The following is a 24707-nucleotide window of genomic DNA, read 5'->3' on the forward strand; positions in this document are numbered from 1 at the left end:
ATGGCCCTGAGTGTAATGGGATTTTCTCTGTGGTAAGGCAGCCAGACATATAAAGACACAAATAGGAAGGTTATTCAGGAGCTAATCCAGGTGTTATACAGGTGTTAACTGAAACTTTGTTAGAAGATTTCTTCTTCCATTAGAGTTAAAACCTTATGTGTTATCTGTGTTTGGAAATGTAGACAATTAGACTGTTGCAAAAAGGGAATTAATTTCACCCTACAAAGCAAATATCCAAAATGCTTAAGGACTCTAACATACATCCTCAGTTGAACACTTCCATTACAGACCAGCAAGCAGATACCACACCATCATACCTCATGCAGGTTTGTTCCTTTTGGTGGAATCATGCACATTAAAGTTACCTGCATCTCACTGACACCCTCTGTCTGACTGATTGCACTTATGGGTTCTGGGACCAAAGTAGAGTCCTGCTCCTCCTCTTGCTGGTCCTGACCAACCAATGACTTTGTATCAGACTCATCTTTTTCTTCCCATTTAGTTATTGCTTCAACATCTGCTTTCAACTCCACTCTTGCACACATAGAAACCTTTTCATTCCATGAACTTTCTTTGTCGCTGATTGTTGGAGTTGATCTGACCTGTGGCTCTTCTGGCATTAATGGAACTCTGTCAGCATCTATTTGATCTTTCTTTCGGTTGGTTGGTGGAGTTGGAAGGATGTCCTCAGGTTGACTTTTAGGTGTGGTTGGAGCCATCTCAGTTTCTGCTTGGCTGTCCTTTCGCCTTAGAGGTGGAGTTGGTTTATGTATGCTTGTATCTCCTTTCAGGTTAGAAGCACCTACAACAATTTTGCTCTCAACTTTGCTATCTTTCCTTCTTGTTGGTGGTGTGGGTTTCACAAAGACCTCTTTCTCTTCTTGTTTTTTGCAAACTGCCACATCACTTTCAACCTGACTAATTTTACTGACAGGTGGAGTTGGTTTAACAGTGTGCTCTTCTGTGTCTTTATGTTCACTGGTTTCCTGATTATCACTTTTTCCTAATTCAGCACTGTAAAATACCATGTCACTCTCTGGCTTATCCTTGTGTCTTCTTAATGGTGGAGTTGGTTGAGGATCCAGATCAACTGATAATCCTTTATCTTCGCCTTTTCCTTTACATTGTCTTGCTGGTGGTGTTGGTTGGGTCTCCAGATCAAGCGATAATTGAGTATCTTCTATTTCTTTACATAGTCTTGCTGGTGGTGTGAGTTGGGTCTCTAGATCAAGTGATAATGTATTTTCTTTTTTTTCTTTACATAGTCTTGCTGATGGTGTGAGTTGGGTCTCTAGATCAAGTGATAATGTACTTTCTTCTTTTTCTTTACATAGTCTTGCTGGTGGTGTTGGTTGGATCTCCAGGTCAAGTGATAATTGACTATCACTTGTGAGTTTGGTCTCTAGATCAAGTGATAATGTACTTTCCTCTTTTTCTTTACATAGTCTTGCTGGTGGTGTTGGTTGGGTCTCCAGGTCAAGCGATAACTGACTATCTTCCTTTTGTTTACGTCGTCTTGCTGGTGGTGTAGGTTGGGTCTCTAGATCAAGTAATAATGTACTTTCTTCTTTTTCTTTACATAGTCTTGCTGGTGGTGCTGGTTGGGTCTCCAGATCAAGTGATAATTGACTATCTTCCTTTTGTTTACGTCGTCTTGCTGGTGGTGTAGGTTGGGTCTCTAGATCAAGTAATAATGTACTTTCTTCTTTTTCTTTACATAGTCTTGCTGGTGGTGTTGGTTGGGTCTCCAGATCAAGTGATAATTGACTATCTTCTTTTTCTTTACATCGTCTTGCTGGTGATGTGAGTTGGGACTCTAGATCAAGTGATAATGTACTTTCTTCTTTTTCTTTACGTCGTCTTACTGGTGGTGTGGGTTCGGTGTCCAGATCTAGTGATAGTTTCCTACCTTCTTTTTCTTTACGTCGTCTCATTGGTGGTGTGGGTTCAGTGTCCAGATTGAGTGATAGTTTACTACCTTCTTTTTCTTTACGTCGTCTCACTGGTGGTGCGGGTTCGGTCTCTAGATTGAGTGACAGTTTACTACCTTCTTTTTCTTTACGCCGTCTCACTGGTGGTGTGGGTTCAGTGTCCAGATTGAGTGATAGTTTACTACCTTCTTTTTCTTTACGTCGTCTCACTGGTGGTGTGGGTTCAGTGTCCAGATTGAGTGATAGTTTACTACCTTCTTTTTCTTTACGTCTTCTCACTGGTGGTGTGGGTACGGTCTCCAGATTGAGTGATAGTTCACTACCTTCTTTTTCTTTACGTCTTCTCACTGGTGGTGTGGGTTCGATCTCCAGATTGAGTGATAGTTCACTACCTTCTTTTTCTTTACGTCTTCTCACTGGTGGTGTGGGCTCGGTCTCCAGATTGGGTGATAGTTCACTACCTTCTTTTTCTTTATTTCGTCTCACTGGTGGTGTGGATTCGGTCTCTAGATTGAGTGACAGTATACTACCTTCTTTTTCTTTATGTCGTCTCACTGGTGGTGTGGGTTCGGTGTCCAGATTGAGTGATAGTTCACTACCTTCTTTTTCTTTATGTTGTCTCACTGGTGGTGTTGGTTCGGTCTCCAGATTGAGTGACAGTTTACTACCTTCTTTTTCTTTAGGTTGCCTCACTGGTGGTTTGGGATCGGTCTCCAGATCGAGCGAAAAACTCTCAATTCCTATTTTTTCTCTATGTCTTCTGCTTGGTGGGGTGAGAGGAACTTCTCCCTCTATGTGTGATTCAATATCTAATGATAACCTTTCACCTTTAAGTTGTCTGGTGGGAGGTGTTGGTATGACATCGACCTTATCTAATTGGACCTCAGTTTCACCCTCATTTTGTCTTCTGACTGGTGGCATTGGTTTAGGCTCAGCTTCTATGAACTGCATTTCACCAACCAAAGTCCTTTTTGTCCTTTCCTCCTCAGAGATATGCATGGTATCCCCATGTTTTTCCTCTGATGTTGTTGACAGTTTTACCTGGTTTGATTGGACATCAGTTTCACCCTCATTTTGTTGCCTTACTGGTAGTGTCAGTAAAGTTTCCTCTTCTAGTGATTGTGCTTTATCATCTGATGGTGTCATCTTCATCTCATTTTCCACAGTGAGAGTAATAACCACTGTACCTTCAGGTGTCTTCTCTGATGTTGTTGAGATATTCACCTTGTTTGATTGGACATCAAACTTATTTTTGTTTCTTTGCCTGACTGGTAGTGTCAGTTTAGGTACAGCTTCTATGTTTGTCTCTTCTTCTACAATGACATCTGCAGTGTCTGCAACTTCATGATTTTCCACTGGTGTCAGTGAAACATTATTTTTTTCAGAATGTACCTCAGTGTCCCAGTCATTCCATTCATCAATGGCAGGCAAGGCATCTTCACATTCAGTTTTCTCGTCTGGTATTACATCCACCTTTTCTGACTGGACCTCAGTTTTTTGGTCAGTCTTTTGTTTGATTGATGGTGTCAGTTCAGGTTCAGCTAATTGTGCTTTATTATCTGATGATGTTGTCTTTGTCTCCTCTTCTATATTGACATCCACAGATTCTTCACCTTCAGTGTTCTCTTTTTGTGATGAGACATTTATTTTGTTTGGATGGACATCAGTTTTATTGTCATTTCCCCTTACAGGTGGTGTCAATTTAGGTTCAGATTCCATGAATTGTGCTTTTTCACCTGGTGGGGTCTTGTTCATCTCTACTTCTACAATCACATCAGTGGCTTCTACAACTTCAGGTTTCTCCTCCGGTGTTAATGAGACATTAACTATTTTAGGTTGTACCTCAGTGTCCCAGTCAACCAGGAGCTTGATTGGAGGTGTCAGTCCAGGTTCAATTTCTTCAGATTGTGCTTCACCCCCTGATTGGGTCTTTGTCTCTTCTCCCAAAATGACGTCAATGGCTTCTTCACCTTCAGGTTTCTCCTCTGCTGTTGTTGAGACATGCACTTTGTTTGTTTGTTGGACCTCAGTTTCTACCTCAATTTGTTGCTTGATTGGAGATTTACATTTAGGATCAAGTTCTATGAATTGCATTTTATCACCTGATGGCATCTTCTTTGTCTCTTCTTCTACAATGAAATGCATGACTTCTCCAACTTGCCTTGTTGGTAGTTTAAGGCTTGCTTCAACCAGTTCAGATTTCTCAGATGCTTCTAAAGGTCTGATTGAACTAACTATGACCTCTGATTCTGTTTTAGCATCACATTCTGTCTCCATTCTTTCTGACACTGAACATTCTAATCCCTGAATCTGTGTTTCAGTGGGTTCCCTGAAAAGAGAAGCTTCATTAGCATGATGTCTCTGCATTTCCTCCCCCTCAGGGAAGTCTAGAATAATAAATCGCCGTTGGATTTCATGAGGGCCATTATTTGTAGGCCAGTTGCTCTCTCTGTCAGCGATTGCGGCATTTTGTCCATTGTCCCAAGAAAATGTTCCAATACGTCTGGAAGCAGCATCTTCAGTACCTTGTGTTTCAGAAGGTGGAGCTGCTGTTGTTTGCTTTTGTCCATTAGTGTCTATATCAATGAGCTGTGACTGTTCTGGTTCTACTGCTGAACTAATTTCTGAAACATTCACCATACTTGGCTCGTTAAGAGAAGATGGGATGCTAATTGATTCTAAGGCTACTTCAGAAATGTCAGCTTCTGGAGGGGCGAGTGTTTCATGATCTTGTTTGCCCACTGTCGTCTCATTTAATAGAGCACTAGCAAAGGCTACTTTCACTGTAGCACCATCTGTGGGTGTGTGGGAGTATGTGTCTACATTATCTATGTGCACTGTATCCAAATCTAAAATGAGTGCAGTAACCTTTTTGGTTTGTGCTTCACCTTCTCCACGAGGTTCCTCTTGAGAAAGTGAAATATATGAGACCTCTTCCTCTTTATCTGGTTCTGCAGTCACTGCTTTAATTTTCTCACCCTCCACTCTATCAGCAAAAGATTCTGAACTTACAACTACATCAGACAAATGGCTTACTTGTCCTTCTGTGTTAAGATTCTCAGTGCTTTGTAATTCCAAGTCTGTGTCTTGTACTGTGGTTTCCAAGCTGTGGACAGCTGCAGATGAGGAAATGGACATCTTTTCATCTGCTATCTCATCATTATCAGACTTTGTTTCCAAAGTTTCCACAGTTTCATTTGCACCATGTCTGCTTGTAGGAAGAGCTGATTCACACACTCCTGATGCTGGTTGAAGTAGCATCTCTGTGGTTAATAGTACAGTTGTTTGGAAATCGGTCTGTTCAGTTTCAGTCTCTAATGTTTGTAGTGATTTTCTTGCAGTATGAATTTCTGTTTCATTTGTAGTATCTGAGATTACACATAGAGGGATCTCGCTGTCAAGGTTTTCAGATGGCTGTACCTTAGCCTGCTCACTGTCATCTATCATTTCACAGCGCTCCATGATAAACGATGAAGAAGAAACAAATTCTGACTGTTCTGACTCCTTTGTTGATGGTGTTGCACCAGAAACCTACAAATGGTATTTATCATATATACATAGTACTGCACATAATGGCCAGATACAACAAAAGCCTAGAAATATGTTTGTATGTCAATATGTATGTTTGTGAAATTGTACCTGTGAATCCAGCTGAATGCTTTGAGCTTCCAGTGGCAACTTTTGAGCTTCCTGCTTTATGTTCTCCTCCACATTCTGAAACACAGACTCACCTTTTAACCACTTTAACCACCTTTTGACATCTCATGTAAAGCATCAAACCGCAGAGTCATACTCACTTTAAGCTCCTGTTTAAGGTCATTCATGTGAATGTCTGCTTCGTTTAGTGCTTTTGTTCCGTCTCTTTCAAGTTTGCCAGCCAAGTCAGGGCCCAGACATTCCCTCAGCAGTTCTTTATGGGACAGCGCTACCTGCAGGCTTTTACACAGTCTCACACCTTCCTCAATTGCAGCCTAAGGAGTAAAAATGTTGCATGTTTAAAAGGTAACAGCAACCTTACTCGTTCAAATGGACCAGTATGGTGCAGGTGCTATGTTTTGTTGTATACTCACTCACATACTTTATGCAAATTAAGATGCAAACACACCTGCATGGATGTGGCTGAGCTGCAGGGAGGATTTGCATGTGTCTGGTTCCATGACTGTATGTTTTGTAAGGCCTGTCTCACACACTGCACAGTGCTGTCTGCGCAGTCATTCTGCTTTTCCAACAGTTTCGACCGCAGACTGAGAAAAAAATATATAATGATGATTCTCCATAATGCACTTATGATAAATAAATATTACACTGTAATATAATACAGCATTATACGATTTTGGGCTAACATGCTATGTATTTAACAATTAAAAAATGCATGATAATTGAATTGATTGGAAAGGCAACATGAATGTACGGACCTGCAATATTGTTGTGTAACTGTGTCCACTATAGAAATGACATGACTGGGGGGTCCCTCATCTGGTGGGACCATTTGGAGGGCCTGGCCAAGGTCATAAACTTTGCCCTCTAAAGACTCAAGCTCTCTCTCACATGTCTATGAGAATATAAAATCAGTCAGGTTTAAATTTATTGGCTTTCTCTAAAGTTTCAAAACAAACAAACTGAACATAGATGAATTAATATTTTCCCACAATACCTTGAAGCTATGCCAGTTCTCCTGTAGCTGGCTGATATTCTGGCTATCCACCAGGAATCCTAAAGAGTGGTCCTGAGCATGCAGCTCATCTAGGAGACTCTCTGCTTGCTCCCTGAGAATCTGTGCCCTACCAGCAATTCTGAGGTCGATGTCACTCAATCTGGCCTCACACACAGATAACCGTTCCCTCATCTCTTTCTCCGAGGACACACAGAGGTCATGAAGATGGCTGACCTCTAAGGTCAGGGCATCACAACCTCCTGGAGTGCAAAGATCCATCAAGGAATCTTTAACAGTATCCAGTTCTTTCATTTCTTTCTTCTCCCTGTCTATGGTCTGAAGAAGAGCCTACAAAATTATAATAAAATATATATATATAATTGTATTGCCCACAAACTGAAAAATGGATTAATATATTTTGTACAAAACAAAGAATTTAAATAGACCTTAAGAGTGTTGACAGAGCTTTGTAACCCATGACGTTCAGTGGGCAGAGCACCGAAACCTTTGACTTGCTCTCTCAGCCAATCCTGCGCTACAGTGTGCTGCTCAACTAACTGAGCACAGACTCGCTCTTTCCGGATTTCCTCTTCGAGATTTACACAAAACTCCTACAGAAGCACACATAAAAAATAATGTCATACACGTAAAACAAGTTTCTATTATCTATTAGTCACGATTACTCAGAAATATTTAGAACAGCACACCTATAAAGCCTTACCGTAAGATCTTTGATTAACTCAGGTATGCACTCCTCTGTGGTGGCCCAGGATGGATCAATCCAGCTGGAATCATGGGTCAGCTGGCTCATCTCCCTCCCGAGCGCTCGGACAGCAGACAGAGATGGGGTCAGTGCTCTGGTACGGTCTAGCAGACTCTTGGCTTGCTCCAATGTGTGCCTTCGATCCCCTAAACCAGGCCAGGGGAAGTGCCGCGGCAGTGCAGCAGTCTGCCGTTTCACCTGATCCAGATGAGACTGAAGCTGTTCCTTCTGACACTGACAGGACACCAGACGTTCCACTACACTTTTCAGCAGACTGCAGAATCAGGAATATAATATAATATAATATAATATAATATAATATAATATAATATAATGTAATGTAATGTAATGTAATGTAATGTAATGTAATGTAATGTAATGCAATGCAATGCAATTTAATGCAATGTAATGTAATGTGCTCTGTATCCTGAACTGTATCCTTTAAAATAAATAAATAAATAAATAAAAAACCATGTCCATTCAATTAAAATTACTCCGAAAATATTTATAAAGATGATCATTTGAAATTAATTTGAATCATCTAGACGTGCTGTTTGCCAATTATTTTTACATACAAAATTGTCATATCAGACCTATGCAGCTCCTGTGCTTGCTGCAGTGTTGTCTTCCACTCCTCTTCTATATTTTGTATTTTCTTAATGAGAGAATGTCTTGCATCTTCATCAAGATCTTCATGGTTACAAAGATGGTCTACTGTCTGTTTCAGGGCTGCAATCTTAGAGTTGCCCTCAGACTGCATACTTAGAATAGCCTGAAAGAAAGAGATTTCTTTAAATAAGTGTTTTACTATGGACATTTAATTTCCTCTCCTGTTTCTCCATATTTTACTACTTACTTGTGTTTTGCTTAGTCTCTCTTCAGTCTGCTCCTGTGTACCATGAGTACTTTTCCCTAGTGAGTCCAGGCAATCTTTCTGATTCTTCACCCAGGTCCAGGTGCTCTCCTCTTGGGTACAGACATTCTGAAGCTCCCTTGCAAGAGAATCCTGGAGCTCAGCCTGGTTCTTTAATTCTTGAGCACTTGCCAGGACCTTCTTCCATTCTTGTTCAATTGATCTCAGGTTCAGCTGGATTTCCTGTTTTCTTTTTTCTTCCAGGCCTTCTCGAGAGCACAAACCCTCTGCTTTCCTCCTCAGGTTGGTTAGCTTGTAATCCCCCTCTGATTCTGAGTTCAGGATGACCTAGAATAAGCAAACCTCGTCAGCGAGTAAGTCAGACTGTTTTCTTTAAGTGTTTAAAAAATATCTGGTGAAGGGTTGAATATCACTTTTTTTCTCTTACCTGGGCTCCATTCATTCTCTCTTGTAACTGAGTCTCTTCCCCAAGCAATTTGATCTTCATATACTGCTCTGTAAGCCAAGAGTGTGTGCTCTCCTCCTGTTCTTGAAGATCCTGAAGATCCTCAGAAAGAGACCGCTCAAGTTCTGATTGGTTCTTCAGTTCCTGAGTCTGCATCAAAACTCCCATCCACTCTTGCTGTACATCTTGTAATGTGTGTTGAATTGTCTGACGTTTGTCTTCATCTAGATCGTCACAAGAACATAGATTCTCTCCCTTTGTCTTTAAGTTAGAAAGTTTATCGTCCCACTCAGATCTATGAGCTAGTAGTGCCTAAAAACAAAACAAAACCAAGACATTCATCCAAAACATAATTTCTGTCATGTTCTATTTCTTCATGCAATCGTGCAACCCATCAAATCTTTTTTACAAAAAGTATGGCCTTTTTTCTTAACTAAGGAATAAGACCTGTCCCTTCACTTCAAATGCAAAAATCATATTTTGACTGTTTAAGATGCGTTGGCTAAAATGTTTAGCTGTCTGATGTATCTGACTGTATGCCTTTACAGTGAACCTGTGATCAGTATTATAGTTTATCATAAATTAGGCTTACTCACTGTCCCTTCCCAAGACTCTCATGTATAAACATTAAGAGTTAAATTTTCCTTTCTATTACCTCAGCTCCATTAAGCCTCTCTTGAAAGGAAGATGTCACAAGAAGAGAATCCAGGGTCTCTCTCAGATGCCTAATCCAGGAGCGAGTGTCCTCTCCCTGATCACAGAAAGTTTGTAACTCTCTGTAAAGAGATTCCTCATGCTTGACCTGGTTCTTGAGCTCCTGGGCAAGTTGTAGCACTTTCCTCCACTCCTCCTCTACTGCTCTCCGGGCTTGTTCAATCTGGCTCCTCCTCTCATTCTCAAGCTCTTTATAAGAGCATAAATGTTGTCCTTGTCTCTGTAAACTGGCCAATCTGGAATCGGCTTCATCACCAAGGTCTAAAACAGCCTAGAGCATATACAGACATTACTCCCAACACAATATGTGCACGACTAGCGACCTTTATTCAGTTTTAATTGGGTTAGAATCATGCAAGAGCCATGAAAACATTTAGATAAAAAAATGTCCCTCTGTCTTTACCTGGACTTTATTAAGTTTCTCATGTGACTGAAGGTCCTTCCCCAAAGAGCGAAGCGTTAGCAGTTGTTCTCTCACCCAGGACTGGATGCTCTCTTCCTGGGCCTGTAGATCCTCTAGTTCTCTACAGAGAGTGTCTTGGAGTTCTGCTTGATGTTTTAGCTGCTGAGCCATATCCAGAACTCTTTTCCACTCATCTTCAATGTTTCCGAGGGTGTGACTGAGCTCCTGTCTTCCGGTGTCCTCCAAAATCTCATGAGCACATAAAGCATCACCCTCTTTTTTCAGAGCCACGAGTTTAGCATCACCCTCAGGACTTAGATTAAGAACAGCCTTAAAACACAAAATGAAATTACTTTTATTCTAAATACACTGATGATATTCTTCATTCCATTCAGCTAAAGATGTTCAACCAGTTGCTCCCCTAAAATCCAGCTAAAGAATCCAAACAATGAGTGTTAGTGGGCCCACCTGAGCATTTACATGTTTGTCCTGCATTGGCGTGTCTGTCCCCAGGTACTCAAGTCCTTGCTTTAAATTTCTGATCCAGGCTCTGGTCTGTTCTGCATTGGTTTGGAATGTTTCAATTTGATCATCAAGGGTCTTGAGGACTTGTGCCTGATTCTCCAATAGAATCCCCAGGCTGTGGTATCTGTCTATCAGGGTCTCGCTGTCTCTAAGGAGAGGGTCTCCCCTCAAGCCACGCATCCTTACAGCAGATAACAGGTTATTGAATGCCTCCACACGACCGCTGTGGATTAAGGGTGAAAGTAGGAGTTATGTAGGTTTGATATGTAATAAAAGACTGCACAATTAATCAATTAATCAGGTGCGATACGGCTTATCTGCAATTTAGTCAATAATGAAGTCTGGCACTGTGTTTATTTACACTGAATAGTGAGTGGTACCTTTCTTTAAGAAAATCCTCTTGGATTTGCCTCAGTTTTTCTCTCTGTTCTGGCACTTGCTCTCTCTGCTGCAGCCAGTCCTTCAAATGGTTATGTTCCTCATGCAAACTAAAGACAAAGTCATGAATGAATCGAAACAAGAGTAACAACTAATAGCCATGATGAGAACTTCTTCCATGTACCTGTTGAGGTTGTGGAGGATATCATCTAGCTGTTTATGGCGTCCTTGGCAGTGAGCCCTGAGCGTGGCCAGTTCTCCTTCCTGTTCCTGATGCCATGTGGAGAGCAAAGCTTGAGCCTCCGCTGGGAGCTTTGCCTGTCCCCCTTGCTCAAACCTCTCCTTCAACTGAGCCAGACGCTGTTCTCCTTCCTTAGAGGCCAGGAAACTCTGAAGAAAGCACAAACGGCTCCTTACCGATGACCTCAATTTAAACCCTTCCTTTAATTCTATAATTATGCTTTTGACTAAAGCTGCTATCACCTGGTGACTCTTGCCATTGGATTGCTGTCACTGTAATCAGTGTATTATACAGCAAGTTTTTTTATTTATCTAAAAAGTATTTTCAAAATGTCCTCAGCCACAATGGAAACCATAATCATAGGGCTGGGACCTCACTGTTACTCACTGTCAGTCTCTGCGTGGACGTTTCTATATCCTGCTTACTCTCAGGGTTCTCAAAGCACTCATTCACAGAGAGCTGCTCATCTTGCAACCATTCCTCAAATGACTGAAATTCTTCTGCAGGGAGCCAATGGGACAAATGGTCAAAACTTTTGCATTTTCCCTTTTTCCATTTGTTTAATTTTAGCAATGACACAATACAGTTTCTCAGACCTTTAATAGTCTGAAGAAAGCTTTTCTCCCCTTGATCCTTCTTGTGGCGAATCAGCTCCCGTGTTTCCGCAATGCTGTCTTTGAGATGCTTACTATGATTGGTCAGCTCCTCCAAGGCCTGCGGTCCAGTAATGCTGGACATGAGATTGATTTCCTTCAGCAGAGTATCAGCCTGCTCCTCCTGTTCCAAAAGCTGCTCACACAAGTCCTACAAACCGAAAATAAAATTGGTTATATATTAAAACAGTGTGTTGCACATGTCTGCTAATCATACCTGTAAATGCGCATCCAGTTCTGCGCGATCCTCTGAACTGATCATGTCTAATGAGGAGCGTATATTCTTCACAGATGATTGGTAGGTGTCAATCTTTTCTATCATATGAGCTTTAACTGTGAGGAGCTCCTGGAAGACTTCAGTGCAGTCAGAGAAGAGTTCCTTCACCTGCTCCATTTTCTTCCTCAGGTTGGTTTCCATTACCTAAGACAGACAGTGTGTGTGTGTGTGTGTGTATACAGTAAAGTTAGGAAAACTAGCAATTAGGAAAGTCCAAAAAGTTAATAAATGGAAGAAATATAAGCTCCACGTTTACCTGTAACTCAAGAGGAGATTCTTTGCTCTGCAGCAGTTCCTGGATCTCCAGTAACTTCCTGTGGAAGTGTTCAAGGTTGTCCTCCTGGCACTGAATCTCATTCTAATAAACACACAAAAGACCCAGTTGAATTAAAATTACAGTTCTGTGCCTTTACAGTAAGTCCATGCCTGTGAACACTGTGGATCATTTTGAGGCAGATGTGTGTTTTTTTTTGAAGACACACCTTCATGCTGTCAACCTCCGATTCACTGCTGAAAGGGTGAGACTCTGAGAAGATAATGAGTTTAGTAGAAGTCCAGCTGTCCACTTCTCCACCCAGAACCAGCTGTTTCTCCCACAACTCCAGACCCACGCGCAGGCTGTCCATGTAACCGTCTGTCTTCTCTGACACCTGCCAGACAGACACACAGATTAACCAAGACTCTAAAATAACTGAACAAAATGAGATCCATGTGAATAGATGTTTTCCATATCCTCACATCCAGCCACGAGTCCACCAAAGCATCTGCCTCTGTCTCAAATGGAGTTTCTGAGCAATCAGGAATTTTCTTGAGCTGGGACTGCAACTGTCTGCACACAGATCTGAACTCCTCCATCTTGGGTCCGAGGCAATTAAGTTCCTCCTTTATGCCAACCACCTACAATAAACAGACAGAAACATGATTAGAAATAGAAACATTATGAAATAAAATAGAAAAAAAAATAGGTAGCCTCATTGTTAAATATCTAAGCTACACTTTCTAGGAAGACATAACTAGACTTTTTAATTCTGCCTTTTAACATGATTTATTACTACTATGGGTAGTTTAATGTAGACTACAAAATGATGATCGATTACAACAAGTTTTATTCATCATAACTCTGCAAATAAATGTACTGCACTCCATGGAGGATCTGCCCAAATATTAAAATTAATTTTAAAAATTAAAATGAATTAAGATTAATAGAACACTGGCACTGATTTTTCAGAACAAAACAGGAAAGAGAAGACTCTTTGAGACATGAAATTAAATTACAGGATGAATTTCAAAGAAGACACTGAGCTCTACTGTGCATCTGCGTCTGAAAGGTAATATCTGAGTAATGACTGACCCCTGGTGGTTCACATCCAGTATAAAATTACCTTACTGTGAAAAAAACCCGATGGTAAATTACAATAGGCAATTATAACATTAGTATTTATTGTGATAAGTCTGAAATTGACATACTTTTGCAAGGAGTCGCTGTAAGTTGTCTTTGCCCATGTATGAAGCCTGCTCATTGATTGTTTGCTCCGCCCTCTGGAGAGTGTTGCCTAGGTAACTGCGACAGTTCTGAAATTTCTTCAGGAGTTCCATAAGAACAGTGCACTGCTCTTGTCTGTCAAACACACAAATACACAGAGCAACACTCTAGGTTTCTGTCAATCACACTTGAATTTCCTCCTGAATGTGGATAACCAAACAGTTTCTGGTCCCCACTGACTGTCCAGCAACTATTTAGCTACACACATTCTTCAAAACATCTTTGCATTCGGCAGAAAAAAGAAATCAATACAGGTTTGGAACAACATTAAGGTTGAGTAAATGAGGACATATTTTTCATTTTGGGAAAACAAACCCTTTACGAAAGAAAAATAGGTGAATTAAATCAATGTAAATCTAAACTTAGGTCTAGAAACCACCTGTCAGATACGGCTCTTTCAGTCTCTTCCCAAAGGAAATCAAGTTCTTCGTTTGCTGGATGAGGGTGCTCTTTCTGTGGAGAGACTTCAGACAGAGCCTTCTTGATGTTTTGGTATTCAGGGCGAAGAGAGTTCAGTTGCAATTCTACATCGGACAGTGCTCGCATCCTAAACATACATAGATGCAAACAGTGTTAAAAGAGTGAAGGCGAACACATAGACATAACCTACCATTTCTTTGGAACTTGACATTGGCAGTTATTGTAAGTCAACTTGAAAAATTGAAAAAACTTGAAAAATAGGAAAAAAATAAATATCTTGGATATTCTATAAATGAATTCTATCACATTCTCAATTAAGTAAAATTAAAATTAAACCCAAATTATGACAATTTTAAGTCCAAAGAATCTATATCATAAGATCTTTATAAGGAAGAAATATCATTACCGATGTTGCACAGCTGGCATAGTGGGGTCCTTTAGACCCTGTTTTTCTGCTGCCGCCAACACCTTCCTTAACTCAGCCTGGATAGTCTTCCTCCTTAAGCCGAGGCTTTGGTTCTGCTGTTCCTTCTGGAGCTCATTCTGTCGAATCATCAGTTGATCGTCTGCCTCTTCCACCCTGTGAACCAGTACCCCCACCATGTCCAGACAGGAAACAGGGCTCCCGTCCTGGGTCACTTTGAGCTGTGCTCCACCCAAAAGCTGGTCCAGCTGTGGAGCCTTATCCTTGAGACTGCTGACTCCTTTTCTGATTAGTGCCAGCTTGGACCTGCTGTCCTGCAGTACAGCAGCATCATTGCTGGGGGCGCTTTGCACAGAAGAGACATCGAGTTCCACAGTGCGCAGGGACATGAGGAAGCGGTCAAGGGCACGGGCAGCGGCGTCACTCTTGCGCACTTGTTGCCTGAGCTGGTCCAGGCTGGATCTGTGGTTCAGAACCACCTGGGTCAGAGGTGATCGGTCACGCAAGTCTAGATGACTGGGCTCAGAGTCGAATCGAGACAGACGATCCATCTCTGTCTGGATACTTTCATCTAAGTCCTGAAAATAAGAGGGAGAGGTTAATATTTAGATTTTAAAAAATGGGATGGAGGTACTGTATAGAGCTAAATTACACACAGTGAAATTACCACTATAAATGCAGTAAAATTTGCATGAATTGCAACAGATCAAACATTCTACTCTCATGTATTATACTATATTATAATATATTATGTTATTTTATATTATGTTTTTATCAAAATTTGTGTCTCCATTACTAATGTTAGCCATGAAACAACTCAGTAAGAAATAAGTTTAATTAATAAATAAAAATATCTCTCACCTTCACATCTCTCAAAATGCCAGGGTTAGCTAGTGTATATCCCTTAATGTCTTTGGGTTCTTTGATGAAATTTTCCAGCCTTTTAGAAATCTCAGAGATCTTCAGCTTAATAGAGTCCATAAGCTCAAGTGCCGCTCCCAGTGAATCCACCCTGACAGAATGCATAGACTTATTTAACAAAAAACACAAGACATACACACACTTACAGTCTGGCTACAGGATATTTTCTCATGATTTGAGCAGATCATATGATTTTTTCAGGTGGCACAGCGTAAAAATGAACAAAAGTAGACGTAGTAGTATGTGATTTTATATGAATATTAATTTCAGCTTGGTAGTTTTAAACATACATTAAAGCTTATACTGCTCTGAAAGTCAGTGTAATGTCATGTCTGACATGGTCATACCTGCCCTGTAACTGTGACCTCTGCTCTCTCCACCTGACAGTGAGCTCCACACGGTCCTGCTCAACAGCTCGTTCATTGTACTGAACACAATGCATACACAGCGCTTCATACTCCTTCCACAGAGACTCTGTCTCATCCCACAGAGACTTAAACAGACAAAAAATATTTTTTACTTTAAAGTAATTGTCATTTGAAAATGCATAATAATATCAAATGAAACAACAATATACCAACTTTAAAACACTGTGCATTACCTTTAATTCTCTCAGTCGTTTCTGCAGGTCTGTGGGAGTGACTGATTCTGAGGTACGATCTCCAAGCATGCATTGCTCATTTCTGTTTAGCTGAGCCTGTAATGCAAATCTGGAGCTGCGGTACCTGAACAGACCAAGAACAATACAATCTTATACAGAAACATATACTGTAGCTATGCTATTCCTTTTTTTATATCCATACCTGTCCTCTTCTGTACTTGTTTGTTTCACTATCTCTCTCTTCTCCACAGTTCTCAGTTGCTGGGGGCTAACCGGTGTAACAGCCTAAAACAAAGATTTTTAGATAAATGAATACAAAGTCTATTTTAAAACTTAAGTTCTATAAAATAATCATATATTTGTACCTCTGAAACAATAACCTCTTTGGTCTTCTCAAGTGGTGGTAGGACTGTTGATGCTTTTTGATTGGGTGGCTCTTTTGTTTGCTCGGTTTGTAAACTAACCGGTGTAACAGCCTAAAACAAAGATTTTTAGATAAATGAATACCAAGTCTATTTTAAAACTTAAGTTCTATAAAATGATCATATATTTGTACCTCTGAAACAATAACCTCTTTGGGCTTCTCAAGTGGTGGTGGGACTGTTGATGCTTTTTGATTGGGTGGCTCTTTTGTTTGCTCTGTTTGTAAACTATTAGACATATAGAAAATAAATGCATTTATACATTTATAAATGGTCTTATCAGACAAAATTAAGTGATATGAGAGAGGCTCTTTCACTTTCTGTTACCTAGTGTCTGAAGGAGGTGTATCTGTGTCTCCACTGAACTGCCGCTGGATGGCAGCAAGCCGTCTCTCACATTCTCTAAGTTGGGCTTGTGCAAGCCTGTGTGCGTCCTCAGGGCTCAGAGTATCACACAACTCCTTCAGAGCTTCTAGCTGCTGTCCTGCCTCTGCCAGACTGCCTTCTGCAGACAAACAAGCCTGCAGGAAGAGAGAGAGCGAGAGAAAAACTAAACCTACAGATATGTATATATTTTTTTATTTTTACTCATATTTTCTTCTTTTCACTTACACTATTTAATTTATTTAATGCGACTGCAATTTATTTACTTTGCAGTATTTGTAATTTTCATTTGCAACATGCAAAATAAAAATAAAGTTGTGCCAAGTGAGTGATGTGGTTAAGAGGAAAGAAAAGAACAAGAAATTAAGGGATTAATTGCCCCCAAAAGCAAATGTTTAATTTAGAACAAAGGATGAAATAAAATATAGCTAAGAGAAATTCATTTCCACACCCATTTGTCCTTTTGACTCTGTGGTTAGGGTAGCGGTAATTTTACCTCTTCTTTTGATTCTGATATTGATTCAGGCTTATGGTAGAGTTTTTCCTTCTTAAAGTGTATCTCACATGCCTTAACCATACGGTTAAAATGCAGGCGGGTTAACTCAAATCTGAGTTGCTTCAAAAATTCTGATATTTGCACTCGAACATCCTAAAAATATTAATAAAATAAAAAACACAACAGCAAGCACACAACCTGTTAATATTTGTAACTCCACATTCAATCAGTTTAATACAGTATAGAGCATTTCAGTTAGTATCAAAAATAAAAATGGTTAACATTAATGTCACACTGCAGATATAGAAAAACAAGCACTAATATTACTACACTGATACCTTCCACTGTGTTCTAACAGATTGTGTGAAAAACTCCATGTCTCTAAGTTCAGATGGGGTGCAGAAAGCTTCCATCCCTTCCGCAGCCCTCAAGAACTCTTCAAGAAGTTCAGGGTCAAGAGTTCGAAGTGTCTCCTAAAAAAGAAACAAAAACCCCACACAGACACTTGGGAAAATTAACCACAATCTCTTATAAAACACACAAACACAAGAATATAGTTTAATTATATCGGGCTCTGTGGCAAACAGTCAATGGAACAAGCAAACTAACTTGTGTCTAAAATGGACAAACCTCCTTAACTGATGCCTGTTCGTCCATTATTCTCTTGTCCTTAAATACACTGATAGCTTCCATAATGTGTTCTTGAAGACAGTGCTTGGCTTCTTCAAATCTATCCCTAACCAGGGCTTGTGCCTTTATATAAGCTTCAGTGTAGGCTTGAGGGGGTGCCTGGGCAAGTGCTGGTTGCTTAACCCGAGGAGCTGACTGCTGTTGGGGTGGTTCCTGTACTGGTAACTGCAGGTTTGTCAGATCTTGGGACTGAAGCTCTGCCTGGGCAACTTGACTTTGGATGAGGGTTGCAGATGGGGCCTCTGTCCTGGATGAACTCCACTTTTGCTGACTTTGCTTAGGCTGTTGTAGACTCTGAGGTCTTATGAGAGTTTGAGAAGGTGGTTGATTCCATGGAGCTACTGGCTGGGGAGCACCATGGAACATAGTCTGGGAAGAAACTTGAAACGGATGTTCTGGCCGGACTGGACTCCACTGACGTTGAGGGCTTGCTGGCCTTGGAAGAGCTTGATATTGGGTCTGATGATGTGGTCCCTTGGGCCCTTGGGTTTCAGCTCTTGGGTATACTGGACTGACCCTTTCTGGACTGATAGGTCTCCATTGCTGAGAGGGAACTATATGCTGAGCTGGACCTTGAGGTCTTATCTGTGATTGACCCCAAGGTAATTCAGGTCTAGCAGAGGGCCACTGCTGAGGCTGCGACTGCAGCTGGATTTTAGGGTAAACTGCCATTTGAAGCTGAGGTTGAACTACCTGATCTGGAGCTTGGACAGTGGGGTATGTATGGCTCACTATTCCTGGTTTTATTGATGACCACTGCTGAGGCTGAGTTGGAGGGATACTTGGGGGTTGGGGATGAGTTTGGAAATGGGCCAGTGGCTGCATTTGGGCAGCAACAGAAACTGTTCCTTGCACTCTGGGGTACGTTTGGGTGACATCTCCTGGCTGACTCCACTGGGGTTGCCCATGAGGTTGAATCCCAAGCGGTACACTTCCCGGTGCTTTGACCTGAGTTTGGGTTTGAGATTGAACGGGCATCTGGGGTTGAGGCATAGAGATGATTCTGGGTTGTATGGGGGATGCACCTTTGGATTGAGGGGTAATTAGAGTCGGATTGTGCATTATGGGTTGCTGGGACTGAGACTGTTGTCTCTGCATTGTTATTTCTGGTTGAATGGGAGATGTTGGGTACTGTTGGACTGGCATTCGGGGCATTGTTTGGGCCACTGGAAATCTTTGTGGTTGTGGCCCTGCAGGATGAGGCTGAGCAGTAGTCTGTTGTGGCTGCCATTGGGCCATAACCTGTGGTTGCATGGGAGTCGTGGATTGAGATTGTGCCTGTTTCTGGATCATCACTTGAGGTTGCTGTGGTGTCCCTATCTGTGTTTGAGGTTGCTTTTGGTGCTTAATGGGTGCTAGTGTTTGTTGTGTAGTTGTTTGAGCTTGAGTTGATAAAGAGGGCTGAGGTTGGGGAAATACTTGTTGATGAATCAGAACAGTCACTGGCTGTTGTGGTTGTGTTTTAGTCACTGGTTGTGCTGAAACTGCTGGCACAGTTTGAGGTAGGTTTTGTGTCACTACAAGAGGTTTCTCTTGTGCAACAGACTGAACTGGCTTCAGGTGTTTCTCAACACTCTTAACAATGCTTTTTGACTGTGCTGTGCCTCGAGCATGTCCCTGGGTCTCAGGTGAGCTAACGGCTACTATACGCGGTGGTGGTGATTGAGAACTTATTTGACATTTGTCCTCAGGCTCCGACTGAGATTGTGGGCCCAACTGTGGCTTAGCTTTTTCGGTAACATTTTCCGGTTGACTCCTCTGTTGAAGCCAAGGTCTGTTCTGCATATGTGCCTGGGACTTCTTTACTTTCCTCTGCTGCTTTGGAGCTTGCTGTGTTTGTGTTTCTAGTTGGCCCTGAGGCTGTGGCTGGATTGATCCTTGTGGTTGAACCTTCTGCTGCTTTGCAAACTGAGTTGTCTCTTGTTGATGAATGTGCACATGTGGCTGTGTTGCTAATTGTTGTTTATTATGTACTTGTGACTCTGCTTGTTGCAGGTTCTGTGAGGGTTGGACAGCTACTGAACCTTTTACTGTCTTTTGTTGTGTCACAGACTGTGGTAAAGATTCCTGGCTTTCTACATGATGCTCTTTGTCGATTTTTGTTTGAGCCTGGACAACTTTCTCTGACTTAACTTCAATGGACTGAGAGTCTTTCACATGCACAGAGGGATGCATTTGTGATTGTGGACTACTTTTCTCCTCTTCATACTCTTGCACAATAATCATTGGCACAGGCTGACTACATTGCTGGGTCTTGAGGTCTACTGCTTTAGAAGATTCCTCTGAGAGTATTTGAGATTGTTTTGGGACTTTGGCCCTGACTGCAGGCTGAGGTTCTGGTTGGCCAGGGGCTCCTGGTGGAGACACAGGCTGGAAGGAGGGTTTTTGGGACTCTTCCTCTGTCCCCTGATATTGGACAAAGATCTTGGAAGGGGGCTGGTCTCTAACTGGGCTTCGGTCTCTGCAAGACCCCAAAGAGCTAAGCATCCCTACGGCTTCCTGTTGAGATTTAGCAGAATTTTAGGCATTGCAGTAAAATAGCAGAAAACATAATATATGGAATAACTGATAATTAGCAAAAGAGCTGGTTCAGTTTCATAGATAAGCTTTTTTAAATTCATTAATTTAAAGTGAAAGGTTTTGTTAATCTAAAAGCAGTGGACAGACCTGTGACTTTTCAACAGCAGTGCGTACTCTGTCCTGCATGGTGGATGCAATGAGGTACTGCAGTGGTGAAGTCTTTTGATTAGTCATGACCATCACCTGCAGATCCTGTTCCTCCATAACCACCTGACCCTCTAACTGTAAACCCCTAGATATCAACAGCTACAGGAAAAGAGAGAAGAGTCCTTTATACCAAATCACTTCAGGAAGGAGATGTATGAATATTTTGTGGTGCTTGTAGATACTCACCCGTGCTCTGGGATCTTGTCCTCTCTTCTGCCTGTGTGTTTCCTCCTTAAGTAGCTGATGGAGCTCTCTGGCTTCCATCTCCCAGTGTAAAAGTTCAGCTAGACGCCCGTCCAGCCCACTCACACTGACGCGCAGCTCATCACACACCTGCTCAGCCTCACAGAGTGTCTGTAGGACCTAGATACACACACACACACACACAGAAATGCATAGACATCAGTAAAGATAATTATTTGTGTCAGATTATCATTTAAAAAAATTTATATTCTGCTAATATCATTTTATTGCACACATAAAGGCAGGAAAATTAACACAATGCACAAGAAGATCTAAAGGGCCAACCAGAGCAATGTGGTTGCTTACTTCAGGAATGGCTTGCTGAAGTTTGCTCAGGGTATCTGGAGAGCAGTCTAGAGAAGGAAAGAGGGCTTCTAGATCCACATCCTTTATTTTCTTCATCATAAGCTGTGAGAAATAAAAATTTTAGGCTAAATCCTACTTACTCTATTCCTTAATTTAGAAAACAAAAAGAAAGGCAACAAAATCACAAATATATACTAATAAAAAAACAGAATACAAAGGATATATTGTGTGTTTTTATGTATGAGGGAGTGTGAGTGTAAGCATGTGCACACACTGCATACCTGTAGTCTCTTCGTGTAAGTACGTAGTGATCCAGAAATGACCTCCACAGGTTCTTTAAGTAACTGAGTGGCCTCCCTTATCAGAGACTGAACTGTCTGAGGACTGGATGGGCCAGCACTGGGCTCCTCTGTTAAAGACTGAAATATAGAACTTGCTTCAAAATACTTCAAAAGGCACTCTATTTTATATTTCTAGAAGCAAATTATTAACTAGAATCTCTGTCCAATGCAATCAGACAAAACAATATATTGTTCCTATTCAAGATAAGCTCATTTTTTAAATACTTTATTTCATGATCAAGATTGCACATGGTGTATTCAAATTTGAACATGATGGGTAGCTTACAAACTGGGCTGTTTTGGCAAAGTCAGCCCAGAGCAGATTTATCTTGCAGAGCTCGTCTGAAATAGCACGGCTTGTATGTGGGTCTGTGACCTCTGTCAAGTAGTTGGCCACCTCATTCAGGTGAGCTTGGCGCGAACTCCACTCTGACATAACTGATAATGTCACCTAGGAAATCAATGGGAAAGGCATGTTTTCATTCAGAAAAAAAAAATAATAATAAAAAATAAGTGAGTTTTGAGTTTTGCCAACCCAGTAATTGGATTCAGAGCAACAAAGTCAATTCAAAGTTTTCTCCGTGCATGTGTTTGTTCACCTCTGTACTCTGTCCGTGTCGCTGGGCATGTGGACCCTGCTCCAGCCAAGCTCGCATTGAGCTGTAGATATCACTGTAAGAGTCCCAAGCTGCCAACACGCGTCCCATAGTTCCCCTCACCATCCGTACACCCTCCAGAGTCGCTATCACATCTGCTTCCAGATCAGCCACCTGACGATTCACCTGAGTCGAGTCTCCAGCTGAAGCAGACATCAGAATATCAATAATTACTGATTGTTCAATAACAAACGCTTTTCATAAAAAAAGTGCATAGGATGTATATTTTTATTAGTTTTACAGTTCTTGATACATCTACGGTTTATTTATTGCCATTTTATACTTTCAAAAAAATAATGTGATGGTCTTTTAGGAACATGCATAAAAAGTTTCTTTGTATTACCCAAGGCAGCCTTGCTGGTGTATTTGTTGGCGATTAGTTTGAGTCTATGGAGGGCTCCATCCAGCAAAGAAGTCAGTTCCTGTTTGTTCACAGTCTCCTAAAAACATTTATTGTGATTAATGTATAAAGCATCCATAATTTCAGTTTAATGTTAAATGTTAATTGCCAAGCAATGCCCGGCAGCAAATATATTTTAAAAATTCTTTCACTTTATTTAACTTCACTAAAATTCTCACTCACGTTCCAGTCCTGCATTAGCACACGAACAGCCTCCTGCGAAATGTAGGCTCTTTTCCAAGATCGCAGTTTAATGTTGAGTTGATTCAGCAGGTCTAACACTGTGTGTCTGCGCTCACGGTACTCCAGCTTAATACCATGATATTTAGCTGTTACACGGACACTGGTGAACCTGGAAAATGGATGCATACACAAAAATATTGAATAGTTTACCGCATTTCATGAAACAAGAACAGCGATGCCGTTTCATTTGCAATATGACTCGTGTCTGATTAAGCAATCAAACTCACCTTCTCTTCATCTCTTCCATCTTGTCCGCTGGCACCAGAGCCTCTCCAAACTCATTTGTGTTTTGAAACATATTAAACCTCTTGATATGATGAGGCATCTCCTCCAAACACACCTGCAGATATACACACAGGCAGAAATATGACATTACTTACTACATTTTCATGGCTGAACAGCTCTATAGCCATAATAAAAGGAAAGAAGTCAGCTAAACCTTTAGTAGCTCAAGTTTCTCCCGAGCCTCCTCCGCAGCTCGGGCGTGATCTATTGGCTCGCCTTCTTCAGCAGATAAAACCTCTTCAATACGCAATAACCAGCGGCCTACAGTCTCCAGTGGGGATGGAAGGCTCAGGTCCAGCTCTGTTTTATACTCACGTAGCTACACATAGACATAAATTAGCATTAGAATTTCTATAGCTTTCTATTTAGATGACATGCATTCAGACATGATATGTTTCTATTTTTCTATTGAGAATCTCAGCACGCAGTCAAATACTCAAAACCCATAAAATCTCAAACAAGTAACAACAGAGAAAGTTTCTGTGATGCAGTGACCTTCTCAGCAAGAGCATCCCAGGCTCGTCTAAGAGCTTTCTGCTCTGCACTAAGATGAGGAGTCCTCTTCATCGCTGTTAGTAATGGCATTACAGGCCGCCGCTGCTCGTTAAAGGACACAATGAAGGTGTGGAAGACCTTTAACACAAGTAAATAAACATTAGTGCAGAAATTTGCAAATGTGTTCAGTTTATTGCCAGGATATTATTACTCAGTATCTCAACACAGACAATAGTTTAAATTATGATTAAATAAAAGAATATTTATTTGCTCAAATTCAATAATGCATTTCCGAGAATTACTTGTGGATCTTGTTTCATTCTGCATTATGGACTGTGTTCATTAAAATAAGACTATATCAATGTACTGTATAAGAATTCAAGTCTTACTTGGTATCTCTCAGCATAGCTCTCTCCTTCAGTGGAGTCCCACCCCTCTATAAGCTCCTGATAGGCCTGATCCAACCAGCATGTGACCTCCTGAGCCTTCTGATTGGCTGAGGTCTGGACAGACAGGAACATGAAAATGACAACACGACTATTGTGCTGATTTGTGAAGTAATTGCTTATTCAGACTCAAAGAGTGTGCAATTTCAAACACAGCCTTTGATTTTTTTTATTATTATTTTTTAATCCATTCATTTGTTTATGGTGTTATTAAAATCTTGAAACAAAAACAAAACAAAAATATTTTCAGTTATTCAAGTCTTAGGTAAAGGATATGCATTAAACAACTCAGCAAGTTAAATACTATTTGCATTACAGACTAAACAGTAAAGTAGTCAGAAGTTAGTACTGTAGTCCTCTGGAGGAAGCAAGTTTTTAACACAAACCAATTTACTCAGCATGTCTGTAATTAAAATACTTCTGCAAAGTCCCACGAAAGCTCAGGTTCAGTGTATTAGAATCTTTAAACACAAGAGCTACTTTATTAAATAAATCATCTCTTTAATTCCACAGATTATCTCTATAACATCTGGTTTTAATGGATTAGCTCTGTAATTTCTGGGGTTATCCACATAATTGAGTTTACAGATATCAGCATGTTTATACATGCAAGACACTAGTAGTTACTGAGCAGCACAGGGAGCATCATTAAAGGGGACAGGGTTATTATTTTACCCCAGGGGCAGCTGCTTGAGCTGTCTCAGGTGATTTGGGAGGGCCTGATTTGATTGGACAGGGCATTAACAGATGAGCCTGATCAGAGAACAGTTCAGGTGAAACAATTACAAAAGTGGATCATTGCAAAA

The 24707-nt window shown here is 40.9% G+C and overlaps 1 protein-coding gene across 19 annotated transcripts in view; it reads right to left on the bottom strand.

Annotated features, from left to right (window-relative positions):
• syne2b (spectrin repeat containing, nuclear envelope 2b) overlaps positions 1-24707 on the bottom strand; it is a 92126-nt gene that overhangs the window by 53057 nt on the left and 14362 nt on the right. For 12 of the 19 annotated variants that reach the window (XM_026223696.1, XM_026223695.1, XM_026223698.1 and 9 more), the window contains 48 exons: positions 24577-24654; positions 23845-23958; positions 23456-23593; positions 23115-23279; positions 22903-23015; positions 22616-22784; positions 22376-22472; positions 21976-22175; positions 21663-21827; positions 21317-21454; positions 21036-21137; positions 20673-20849; positions 20427-20585; positions 17700-20258; positions 17408-17542; positions 17070-17222; positions 16517-16710; positions 16324-16417; positions 16133-16243; positions 15970-16052; positions 15768-15891; positions 15514-15659; positions 15107-15257; positions 14228-14823; positions 13781-13948; positions 13326-13476; positions 12597-12755; positions 12341-12508; positions 12115-12216; positions 11799-12002; positions 11525-11732; positions 11316-11428; positions 10872-11077; positions 10690-10797; positions 10253-10532; positions 9785-10114; positions 9323-9652; positions 8650-8979; positions 8205-8549; positions 7942-8120; positions 7307-7622; positions 7032-7196; positions 6586-6933; positions 6347-6483; positions 6037-6175; positions 5729-5902; positions 5571-5645; positions 366-5462 (listed from right to left, as the gene is read on the bottom strand). In XM_026223696.1, coding sequence (XP_026079481.1) covers positions 366-5462; positions 5571-5645; positions 5729-5902; positions 6037-6175; positions 6347-6483; positions 6586-6933; positions 7032-7196; positions 7307-7622; positions 7942-8120; positions 8205-8549; positions 8650-8979; positions 9323-9652; positions 9785-10114; positions 10253-10532; positions 10690-10797; positions 10872-11077; positions 11316-11428; positions 11525-11732; positions 11799-12002; positions 12115-12216; positions 12341-12508; positions 12597-12755; positions 13326-13476; positions 13781-13948; positions 14228-14823; positions 15107-15257; positions 15514-15659; positions 15768-15891; positions 15970-16052; positions 16133-16243; positions 16324-16417; positions 16517-16710; positions 17070-17222; positions 17408-17542; positions 17700-20258; positions 20427-20585; positions 20673-20849; positions 21036-21137; positions 21317-21454; positions 21663-21827; positions 21976-22175; positions 22376-22472; positions 22616-22784; positions 22903-23015; positions 23115-23279; positions 23456-23593; positions 23845-23958; positions 24577-24654 — 15993 coding nt within the window. The remainder of the gene's footprint in view (positions 1-365; positions 5463-5570; positions 5646-5728; positions 5903-6036; positions 6176-6346; positions 6484-6585; positions 6934-7031; positions 7197-7306; positions 7623-7941; positions 8121-8204; positions 8550-8649; positions 8980-9322; positions 9653-9784; positions 10115-10252; positions 10533-10689; positions 10798-10871; positions 11078-11315; positions 11429-11524; positions 11733-11798; positions 12003-12114; positions 12217-12340; positions 12509-12596; positions 12756-13325; positions 13477-13780; positions 13949-14227; positions 14824-15106; positions 15258-15513; positions 15660-15767; positions 15892-15969; positions 16053-16132; positions 16244-16323; positions 16418-16516; positions 16711-17069; positions 17223-17407; positions 17543-17699; positions 20259-20426; positions 20586-20672; positions 20850-21035; positions 21138-21316; positions 21455-21662; positions 21828-21975; positions 22176-22375; positions 22473-22615; positions 22785-22902; positions 23016-23114; positions 23280-23455; positions 23594-23844; positions 23959-24576; positions 24655-24707) is intronic. The other 7 variants (XM_026223700.1, XM_026223689.1, XM_026223693.1 and 4 more) reach the window with 6 other exon arrangements.

This window comes from Carassius auratus, chromosome 38 (assembly GCF_003368295.1).
Source record: "Carassius auratus strain Wakin chromosome 38, ASM336829v1, whole genome shotgun sequence".
Lineage (NCBI taxonomy): Eukaryota > Metazoa > Chordata > Actinopteri > Cypriniformes > Cyprinidae > Carassius > Carassius auratus.